Genomic DNA, 12,313 nt, shown 5'->3' with positions numbered 1-12,313 from the left:
AAATAATGGGTGAAATAACTGGATAAACAGATTCATTATAACTGTCGTATTGATTAGTGATTATTCCATTTCTAGAAAAACAGAACATAAAAATTAAAGAAATTGCAGGTTTTATATGACTATTTATGAATATAAAACATACAACATATCCAATAATGCATCAATATTCAGGGCCAAGGTTTATCATACTGTTTTTGTTTACTAATGGGCAATACCAAAACATTTTGCAAATAATATATATATATATAAATAAATATATTTATTTATTTTTTCCCAGCAGCTTTTTTAAATTATTATTATAATTTTTATTGAAAGTATGAACAAGAACAACTTAATCATATCAATATAACAATGGATGACAAACATAAATAATGAAGGAAGACAAATGCAAAGTAGTGGAAGGAAAGCAATCAAAATACATAAATAAATAAAAATACAGAGGTAATAAAGCAATTTATGTAACATTAATCAGATCATTATACAGATTCATAAATTTGGCTTTTTTTTTGTTGTTAATCTTTTTTAGTGTTATAATTAAATAGTTAAGGTTTAATTTGGGCAGTGTTGAGGAAAATTTACATTTATGATTGTAATATTTTGCCAACAAAATAACTAAATTTCCTATATATTCTATATTTTGTTTACAATGTGAAAAATAGCAGAATATATCACAAATAGTTGATGACCAAATTAGATTTCAAAGCCAAAAAATTCTATAGATTGGACCAAAATTCTTTAACAGGGGTGCATTTGAAGAAAAGATGATCAATTGACTCAATACTAGACTTACAAAAATTTAGAAATATTTTCATTAGCTGGGTATATATTATGCAAAATTTTTAAATATTAAAAACACAAAATGTATGGGGTAAGAGCCATTCTTTTTTCGGATTAATCTTATCTATTAAAGAATTCCAGAAAAAAATATGATGCTTTATCCCCAATATCATTTTTTTTTTTCATTATTATTAATGAAAATAGAACAATTTACAAAGAAAGCATAGCATAAGACAGTGCAATACAAAGTGTGATATTAATAAGTAACAGGGGATCCGAAAATATTTTTCATAATATTGTTAATGACTTTTTGTTTTTTAACAATTTCAGAGAAGATATAAAACAATCAAATTCCACTAAAAATACCTTAAATGGGATGAATTTAAGCATTTTTTTGTGTATATAAAATTTTGCCAGCAATATGAGTAAGTTAACAATGTATTCAAGACCTTTGTTAATATTGTTTTCATAAATACATAATAATATCCTTTAAAGAAAAACAGTATTTATCCTTTACTAGATTGAAAATAAATTCTGCCATTTCCTTCCAAATATTTTGGGTAACTTTACAATAAAAAAAAAAAAAAACACAAACAAACAAATATGTTAACACTTGTTTCTCATTTTCGCAAAAGGAGCATAAATCATCAAAATCAGAGTATCTTGAAATAATTGATTTAACAGGGTAGATGGTATGCAAAATTTTAAAATGTATTTTTTTTTTTTTTTTAGTTTTGTTATTATACAATATTTAAAGGTGATTAACCAAGCAGCCTTCCATTTAATATGATCAATAATAGAGTTATTTTGTTTTGTTTTTGGAAAATAGTATAGATATGTTTGTTCTTGCATTTTTGTATCCCAATATAAACATTTGTATAAACACTAAGCTATTATGTGACGTAAACTTCAAGCCGGATTCCTATTGGCTCAACGGAGTTGGGCGAGCCTCATTTTCGTGAGGCGCTCCTGCGCATGCGCGCCTGTCCACCGACGCGTCACTGCGCATTCAACATGGACCCGACGGTAAAGCGGTAGCGACGGACCCCTCTACGAGTCATGTTTATATTCGCCCATTCCGACGCCTCATTATTCAGAAAAAAACACTCCGGTTGACCGGAGGAAACCTAAAATGCATATCTTCCAAAATCTACCGCCCGTCCTTGGATAAGTGATTGATGAGATACCGGTCATGGCTGGATTGATCAAGAAACAGATCCTGAAACATCTCTCCAGGTCAGAGCTGATCCCTTCCTGACACCTTTTCGGTGTTTTACATACATGTCGATGCCTGATAAATATGAACCGTGGGTCGAAGGCTGAGACGAGTCCTGCTGATGTGGCTGTGCTGGATGACACATGCTGATGGGTCATAACTGGGTTTTGACAGCTTGCCAGAGAAAATGCTGTTCCACTGGGTTGATGTCAAAACATGCTTTGGGTGTCATGTCTCAAGCTGAACGAGTCTGTCTGCTCCAATCTTAATGTGTTTTTATGGGTCAGTGTGATAAGAGAGCTGTCTGGCTTGAAATCCCTTTCTAGATGTGTTCTGCTTTGGAAACCACCCCTCATCCCTTTCGGACAGGTTAAGGTCTTTGGTAAGGTCTAAGTGGATTCACTTACTATTAGCATGACAGCCTGACCCCATTTTCAGCCCAATGTTGCATTTGAGTGACATTTAAAGGTCAGTTTGTTATCAAATAGTCTATTTGGATGCTTTCTGGGCCCCATGTAACCCAAGGATATATCCTAATATTTATGATTATGGGAGATAAATGTAAGGTTTAAGAAAAACCCATGTTGATAGATCTTAAAGTCAGCATGAAATGAAAATCCATGCATGTTTGTTTCACTTTTTGACCTTGTAATTTTTTAACCAGAATGTCATAACTAGATTTTTTTTTCCACAGTGGTTCCCAACCCTAGTTCTGGAGTATCCACAACACTGAACATTTTTGATGTTTCTCTTATCTGACATGTACATCTGAGGTCTTCTGAGCTGATGAGTTTAATCACGTGTGTTTGATTAGGGAGACATCTATGGGTACGTTTGCACGACAACAGTGTACTAAAAGCGTAAAAGTTTTTCCCTTGCGTTTTTCATGTGCAGACGACAATGTTGTCAAAACGATCGCCGTTCACACGGACCGTGTTGGGGAAAGTTACTTTTAAAAGTAAAACATTGCAATATTGCGTTAGTCCCTAAAAAAAAAAAAGTAGGCTAACTAATTGTGTTACTTAGTCACTTTTTATGGAAAGTAATACGTTACATTACTTTTGGATTACTTTTTCTCACCTGGGCTGAATTTTTAGCTGTTCAGCCATTCTGGATTGAAGAAGAATACGATGCAGGAGAAGAAAGTTCAACACCAAACTTCAGCAATAAGTAAAAAAAAAAAAAGGAAAAAGAAAAACAAATGTCATGTTTATTTAAAGTCATTTTTGCTTAATTAGTATGGTTGAATTTGATCGAAGGACAGCAGCAGAGACATTGGTTAATAAAGTGAGATTAAGTACATAAAGTATATTTGTGTAATTTAATATATTTAATTATTGCAGGTTTGCGTAATATTCTGAGATTGCATTTCACCCTTTTTTATTCATTTTGATTAATACTATGGCTGACCGATATATCGCATGCGATTGTCACGCGCATTTCGCCAGTAAAGCCGGTTCCCTGATTACCGCTAAATCGCCATCACCGGCTTTTAAATGGAGCGGCATTTAATAGACAGAGCCGTAGTTCACTGATAAGCTACGCAATATTGCGTTCATTATTGAAAGCGATTCATCTGCGATATGAACGGGATATTGCGTGGCTTGTCAGTGAACTACGGCTCTATCTATTAAATGGTGCTCCATTTGAAAGCCTGTGATGGCGATTTAGCGGCAATCAGGGAACTGCTTTACTGAAGAAATGCGCGTGACAATCGCATGCGATATATCAGTCAGCCCTAAATAAGACTGAATCCGTTTCACATTTATTCTGAAACTACAATAAACATCATGTTCACACAGCGCATACAACGCCTCTGCACTTACTCACGATTTCTCTCAACATGGGGAGAGGAGAGATGTCAGTCAATAAAAGTTATTATAAGTAACTTGCGTTACTTATTTGAAAAAGTAACTCAGATAATTTGTTGTAAATTTAAAAGTAATGCGTTACTTTACTAGTTACTTGAAGAAAGTAATCTGATTACATAACTCAAGTTACTTGTAATGCGTCCCAGCACTGCACATGGATCTGCGAAAATTATTAAAATCTGTATTATGCGTGCCAGGCCAGTAGTTGGCGATGTCACTTTATAAGGAAAAACTATGCGCCTATAGACTGAACACGTAATACGCATGCATTTTAAAATGGAAAACTTTTTATGTGTTGTTTAATTGGGGTTGAAGCTAAACTTTGAAGGGCAGTGGCTCTCCTGGAGCACGATTGGAGACCCATGACTTAACCCTCACCCCTTTAAACTCCCCGTCATCTGCCTCCATTTTTTTTTTAAAGAGCAGTGGCCACATCTCAAAATTTAATTAACAACCAATGCATAGAACCAAGTCTCCGCCCTGCATTTTTCCGATAAGCCGTTAAACTTGGAAGTATGTCAAAATATGGAATAAAAGATCTTTCGTTCATTGTGACTTTAAATCGTAATTTTGGGTATGTGACTTGTCCCCTTGAGTGCCTTTGGTGATTTTGGCCATGATGTAATATCACCAGGCCTAGATTAACAGATTTGGACTTTATGTTCTAATATTAGATAAAATCTGCAGAATTGCAAAGTAAAAGAGCTGAGAGATAAAAAAAAATCGGCATTCTTTTTTTAAAGGGATAGTTCAATTAAAAAATGAAAAATCATTTACTCAACCTCATTTTGCTCTAAATTTGCATGACTTTCTTTCTTTTGTGGGCATTTTGGGGTCCAAAACAACATTGGACTCCATTGACTTTTCATTGTATTGATGTAAAAAAAAAACACAGACAATTATGATTTATGATAGTAAATGATCTTCATTTGTGTAATACACAAAACAAGGATGTGCGGGAGATACATAAAATGTTTTTGAAAATGCATTCCAGTTGTGTTTTGTGTTTTCCAGTTACTTTTAAGGCCCGTTCACACCAAGAATGATAACTGTAACAATAACTATATTAGCAACCACACCAATGCAATATTCTGTTTATAAATTATGTCATTTGCTGCAATAAATACTCAAGCTCTTTAAAAGTTGGGTTGTCATTGATTGATTGATTTCTATCTGGTAAACAATAAATCTAAAAGCAATTCCAGTGATACCGTTCCTCAGTTGTGGCGTGGACTTTCATATTGTTTTAGAATTAGAATCTTTATTACTTTATAGTTATAGTTAGAGATATTGTCCATAGCGTGAACGGCCCCTTAGACAGTCAACCCTCCAATTGTGCAAGATGATTTAGACATGTCCATTAATTTCTAAAGTGTTCAGTTTGCTGTGGAAACTTGAATCAAATCTGGGTGGATTGTTAGGGTGAGGCCTGGGTTCAACAGAAACAACGTTTTGCCTTTGCGGCCGAGTGCACATTGTGCCAAATGGTTTCACTATTGTGTGCCTTTGTAGTGTCAGTTCTTGAGTCCAACCTACCTGCATTATTTATTCCCTCAGTGGAGCAAATCCAGATGAAATCCTACACCTTTTCATTCAAAATGACACTTGGTAAAATGATGAAATTTGGTCTCATTGTGTTCCTCATTTGATAAGCAATAGCTCAGGTCCACGTTGTCGACCAGTCAGTGTGATAAAATGAAGTTGTGTGAGATGGCATCTCATAAGTGTCATAACTTTCGGCCATGCTCTTCAGTTTGGACACGTTTAGGGTTTGTATGTGTTAGTTGCGTGCTCTGCGTTTTCTGGAGCAATATTAGCGCTCAAGGCCTCCTACAAATGGATAGTGCGATCTCTGTGGACCTTGACTTATTGTTTGATGTATTGTTTAATTTATTTACCACTGAGAGACTTTCACCCAGACTTTGACCTACACAAAATCATATTTTCCTCTTGCGGCAGCACTTTTTCAGTCTATAATAATTTCATATTTATTGTTATAGCTTTTGGATACGTTCCAGTCGCCTGATACTACCCTGCAAAGTGGACTTGACAGGGTATGCGGCCATCTTAAGTGCAATTCCAAACCTTAGAGAGTGTAAAATAGCATGGGGAACAAGCCAATATATCACTTAACAAGAAGTGGAAAGGGAAATATATATATGTATATGTATGTGTGTGTGTGTGTGTGTGTGTGTATATATATATATATATATATATATATATATATATATATATATATATATATATTAAATAACGTGTATATGTGTGTTTTTGGATAGTCTGATTTAGTGAAAATCAGAAGCTGCCCTGGAGGGGTCTGATTGAAGCTGTAGGCATTTGTTAGAGGAATGAAACATGCCCGGCCTGTATTTCCAGTATGTGACCCCCATTTTAGAAGTTGAATTAGCCTAGATAACATAGTCTTATCTGTTTGTTAGTGTGTGATCATGGTTATTCATTATAAAATCTCTGTTAAATTCCTGTGGTGGTCAGTGAGGCTGTATTTGTCCTTTTAAGACTAGTTTTTCTGATACTGCATGAACTCAAAGCCAGACTGAAAAAAAATTTCCATCAGAGAATCAGTGTTATTCTTAAAACCAGGATTAATCTGAAGCGATAGTTCACTCAGAAATGTCATTATTTACTCACATTTGTGTTGTTCCAAATCTGGAAGAGCTGCTGTTTTTCATATAAAGAAAATAAATGGAGACCAGTCACTATTCACATTCACTGTATGGAAAAGAGCATCTTGATAAACTTCTCCTTTTGTTCTCAATGGAAGAAAGAAAGTCATACTGGTTACTAAAGACCTGAGGGTGAGTACAGTAGAGGTTATCATTTTTGACTTAATATTTGTGACTTGATTTTGGCTAATTTATTAAACTAAAGTAACACAATACTCGCTGTACACCTTCAAATGTTTCTTCTTCAGGAGGAATAAAGTGTTTTAAAGTGGAACATTGTGTAGAAAATCAATACACACACAGGAAAAAGGCAGCGGTCTGACTGACACAATTGAACAGATGCATTCCCAGGTGCATTTTCTACAGCACTTCAACAGAAACTGTCATTTACAGTGACTGTGGTTTGCCATTGATCAGGTTTATTGCAAAAGACCTGAAAAGCAACATGTGGCTGTTTAGCAGCTTTCAGTCGATTATGTTGATAATGGTTACTCCTAGTATAAAAGTCACTTCCTGTTACTCCAGGACTTAAACAGAATCAGGATGCAGGGTTTGTTTCACATATGGAGGCCGAGGTTTCACATCACTGTAGTGTGAACTGAAGTGAAACTTAAAGCACCACATTGGATTTTTTTATTTTTTGTGCTTTTTTTCATCATTTTTCCAAAATGAGGTTGTCTGATCTGCAAACACACACAGCCTCAGAGAATGTCTTCAGATGGCTGCTTGTGGAGTTTCCCCTTGATTCAACTCTTTGTTAGTTAAACTTTGGTGTTGTAGTTTCACAGTCTTTGAAATAAGGAAATGCAGATCTAGGCCTAGATATTTTTGAGATAAAGTTGATGGGTTGTGTTGTCAGCATAATGAAGCTGAGTTAACATCAGTGTGTATTAAATGTGATACAATAAAAAAGCCCTGTACCATGCAATAAAACTAATTAAAGGGACAGTTCACTCAAAAATGAAATTTCTGTCATTAATTACTCACCCCTCATGTTTTTTTTTTGTTTTTGTTTTTTTCGTTTTTTTTTTTCATTTTTCATGTCTGTTTTTTTGTTAATTGAAATAAAGTTTAAATAAAATGTAAATATTAAATGACAATCTTAAACTAATAAAATAAGTTTGTTAAAATTAGGGCTGCACAATTTATCATGATTAAACCACATGCGATTTGGCAGAGGCTGTTATTATTTTATGCGCAGTTTGTCAGAGCTGTACGGCTCTGTGATCAGTAGTAAATGCTTCTCCATTTGAAAGCCAGAGGGCGCTCTTGTGCAAAAACCGCAGAAGAAGATAACACGTCATATCGCTGTAGCTGAATAAACAGAAGATTGAAGCGCTTTGATTAATTAAACATGACTAATAAACAAAGGACCGCCTTATTCTGTGTGAGAAGCCACATCATCTCACAGAAGGTTGCTCAACTGTCGTTATGAAGTGAGTTTGGAGTAAAAACATGTTATTAAATGTTGTATTTTGTTGGACAAGATGTTAATAAATGCTTCTCATGTCTGGAAAGATGTTTGACGCGTTGCTTTTTCAAATGTACATTATAAGCGACTCAAACTCATAGTGCTTTCAGATGGATTAGCATTTGGAGCCATAATTCATTGACAAGCTGCGGAAAAAAAAAAAAAAAAAAATCGCAGCCTTTGCGATTTCATGATCACATTTATGCAATAATCATGTTTAACTTCAATGTCATTTTTCGTATCGTGCGATAAATCGTGCAGCCCTAGTTGAAATGCTAAAATTACTAAAGCTAAAACTGAAATAAAAGTTAAGCTACATAAAAATATTTAACATAAAATAACTAATTAAAAGAACAAATGTGCATAAAATTTCTAAAACTTAAACTAAATGAAAATGAAAAATATAAAAAGAAAAGTTTATTCAAAATATGAAAACATACTATAATAGTATATAATACTAAATTAAGCGGTCTGCATGCAAGACAAACATACAATACAACCTTTTTAGTAAATCGAAACCAAAAGGCATCAAAAGGCTACTACTGGTTTGAATCAGTCTGAAACACTTGTATAATTTACAGCATTAGCGGCGAGGACGATTTCTTTCATTTTAACCAGTATACCCAAATGAATCCGAAACTAATCACAATTGAAATCACAAAATTACTGCTGCTGTGTTGTGTCTTCCGAGAAGTTAATGATAATAACTTTTTATTGGCCATATGCCTAGTAGGTCTATGTTTCTGTAGCAGGCGGTTTAATTATGGACTATGGCATGGGTTGATCAGTGTTTATTGGCCATAAAAAATAGCAATAACGTCTTCTGTCTGGAGGAAAGCCCTTAATAATGTAACGTCTGTTCTCTTTTACCGCTGCTGTGCTGTTCATCCTTGCTTCTGTCGATGTTATCGCCATGCCGACCTTCCTCAGGTTCTGTCCCTCAGCTGTTGTTCTCTAACGACTCCCATTGGATGCTGATTTTTTTATTTTTTTCCTGCCTAGAATTCATCCATGCACCTCTTGGGGCTTGTCTTAAACCCTTTGCTGAGATGCAGGATGGCACTTTGCTAACATTGCACTTGTGTTTGTTTATGTGTGTATCATTGTGACATTTGCATAGGGTCTGTGAGGGCTTTTGTCATCCTGTGAATAACTGCTGCGTTTGGGCTATTCAGAGCTCTCCTTCTGTGTCCTTGGCGTAAAGCATTAGATTAATAAGTCACCATAACTGGGACATAATCTCCTTCAAGCATCTCATTCAAGAGATGCCCACACTTTGAAATTCATCCAGTGAGTGCAGGGATCCAAGCTGCTATTGTGTTAGATATGATTGACAAAATACAGAGAATTTGTCACTTGTAGAGTTGTCAAAAGTACCGATTTCGGTACTGAAATTTAAAGGTGCCCTAGAATTTAAAATTGAATTTACCTTGGCATAGTTAAATAACAAGAGTTCAGTACATGGAAATGACATACAGTGAATCTCAAACTTCATTGTTTCCTCCTTCTTATGTAAATCTCATTTGTTTAAAAGACCTCCGAAGAACAGGCGAATCTCAACATAACACCGACTGTTACATAACAATTGGGATCATTAATGTGTACGCCCCCAATATTTGCATATACCAGCCCATGTTTAAGGCATTAGATAAGGGCAGCCAGTATTAACGTCTGGATCTGTGCACAGCTGAATCATCAAACTGGGTAAGCAAGCAAGAACAATAGCGAAAAATCGCAGATGGAGCAATAATAATTGACATGATCCATGATAACGTGATATTTTTAGTGATATTTGTAAATTTTCTTTCTAAATGTTTCGTTAGCATGTTGCTTCGTTTCTTACTGTATTCACGGAGACAAGACTGTCGTTATTTTCATTTTTTAAACACTTGCAGTCTGTATAATGCATAAACACAACTTCATTCTTTATAAATCTCCAACAGTGTAGCATTAGCCGTTAGCCACGGATCACAGCCTCAAATTCATTCAGAATCAAATGTAAACATCCAAATAAATACACTACTCACATAATCCGATGTATGCATGCAGCATGCATGACGAACACTCTGTAAAGATCCATTTTGAGGGTTATATTAGCTGTCTGAACTTTGTTTATGCAATGATAGAGTCGAGAGCACGGGAGGGGGCGGAGAGCGCGAGCAATTAAAGGGGCCGCAGCCTGAATCGGCACATTTATAATGATGCCCCAAAATAGGCAGTTAAAAAAATTAATTTAAAAAAATCTATGGGGTATTTTGAGCTGAAACTTCACAGACACATTCAGGGGACACCTTACACTTATATTACATATTGTAAAAAAATGTTCGATGGCACCTTTAAAAAATATGACACTTTGAGCGCTGTTGAGCGGATTCGTAAACACCTCTGATTGGCCACTGTATTGACGTCTCGTCGGATATGTCTGTGATTGACTACAATGATCAACGCACAGCAGCTTTTGAAAGCACACGGAAGTGTTTGAATTTGAAAGCGGGAGCGTTTGAAAGCAGGCGTCTATCAGCGGACTGGTCTGCGATAGACACCTGCTTTCAAATGCTCTCGTGTGTATCTTTGTAAGCGCTTGGTGAAGAAATGACATACTTGAGACCAACTGACTAAACCTAGCATTTTTTTTAGAGTGTAAATTTGTTTTTATTTTTAAATATCCTGTTTCATTTGAAAAGTTAGATTTATGGATGTAAAATGATTTATAAATGTTGTTTCATGTTGACTTTAAATGGCTTCCTATATTCACAGACAGACATGGTACCAAGACACCATAAAAGAGAAGTTTATACAAATTTGAACAAATACACTTACGGTGCCTGCGGTAGTGGCACGTCTTGTCACAATGTCACAGAAGACACTGTATCTGTGAGCTCATTTCCTGCAGTGATGCTGAATCATAATGCAAATTATGACATTCTAATCGCAAAAAGCTATTCTGCAATCTGTATAGTTTATCTGTATTTTACAATAACTTTGAATGTGCCTCATCCATCATTAGGTTAATTGTTTATGCTTTCAGCTGCCTAAACAGTAGTACTTTCCACTCCGTTTAACACATTTGGTCATATTTAAAAGCGTTTTGCAAAATTAAGGCCATAAATTAAGTGCTGAAAGAATATATATAAAAAGCTATGCAGATCCTGTGTAAGTCTACTCGTTCTTCTATTTGATTCCAGTCTATGGAGCTTTGTGCATATTATGTGATAGTGGATTGCTATGAATGAGTGTCTGTCCATGTCACAGTGCTGTCTTGTGTTGTTTGGACCCAACACCACCCTCACGTCAGTTCAGCAGTGCTGGTATCACCAGGACAGAATGTGTTGACTGTTATAACACTGTTCATTTTGTAGCAGGTTGATTTATCGGCTTTCAATGACCTTCTTGTCATCTAGGATGGGGGCAGTAAATGGCGGTCATGCAATGGTAAAAATGTGTGAACTTGTATCCTCACTTGTCCTTCACACTGGTTTTGATCTTCAGAGCCTCATTTTGTTTTTAACCGTGTTTTCAACATTGAAATAAGATCTGAGTTCAGTCCATTAGCACAGAATAAGATGCATTACTACTAGATGACCCAGGTGTAGTCGAATCAAGCCCACCTGAATGATGTCACCTGACTGGCACCTGTCCGATCTCTTCACTGTAGTGGTGGAGCGTTCTGACCCGATATCTGATATATCAGGGACTGAAGGTAGGCCGTGTCTGAATGAATATTTAACCATTCACAGAGCACAGCTTCGTAACGCATAGGCCAGACTATTCAAGTTTCATTTAGAACTGGCTTGCCTATCGAAGTTGGCATGTTTTCACACACTTCTCATCTTGTGTTTGCTTTTGTTTCACACTCAGAGTGATGAACAAGCCCACACATTGGTGGTTTAGTAATTCACACCACAGTTCTGTGGAAACTCCTCTGCACGATTCCATCACGATTCCACTCTTACTGTTTTTCCCCTCCTGAATACTTTTATCTTCCAAAACAAAAAAAAAATGAATTTGTCATATTTAAATGCGTTCTGCATATTTAAGCTCATAAATGAAGTGCTGAAAGAATATATAAAAAACTATGCAGATCCTGTGTGAGTCTACATGTGATTTCAAAAATCTTTTTAGTGTGAGTAGATTAGGGATGTGTCACGATTTTCGAATATTCGATTAGTTTATTTAATTATAGAATATTGAATAGGTTGTGCGATTATCGTCTTAAAAAAATTCCCCATTTGATGCGGTGGTGACTTGTAACCAGACGGTGGCGCACGCTGCCAATAACACACCTAAAAGCTGT

The 12,313-nt window shown here is 35.6% G+C and overlaps 1 protein-coding gene across 9 annotated transcripts in view; it reads left to right on the top strand.

Moving 5' to 3' along the window:
- Window positions 1-1,774: 1,774 nt before the first annotated feature.
- The window catches only part of bltp3b (bridge-like lipid transfer protein family member 3B), a 43,745-nt gene continuing 33,206 nt past the window's right edge, over window positions 1,775-12,313 (top strand). For all 9 annotated transcript variants that reach the window (XM_067392004.1, XM_067391999.1, XM_067391998.1 and 6 more), the window contains exon 1: window positions 1,775-2,013. In XM_067392004.1, the coding sequence (XP_067248105.1) occupies window positions 1,970-2,013 (44 nt within the window). In that variant the 5' untranslated portion in view covers window positions 1,775-1,969. The remainder of the gene's footprint in view (window positions 2,014-12,313) is intronic.

Source organism: Chanodichthys erythropterus, chromosome 8 (genome assembly GCF_024489055.1).
Source record: "Chanodichthys erythropterus isolate Z2021 chromosome 8, ASM2448905v1, whole genome shotgun sequence".
Classification (NCBI taxonomy): domain Eukaryota; kingdom Metazoa; phylum Chordata; class Actinopteri; order Cypriniformes; family Xenocyprididae; genus Chanodichthys; species Chanodichthys erythropterus.
Note: the sequence above shows the minus strand (reverse complement) of the source record. Positions and strands in the feature narration are given on the sequence as shown.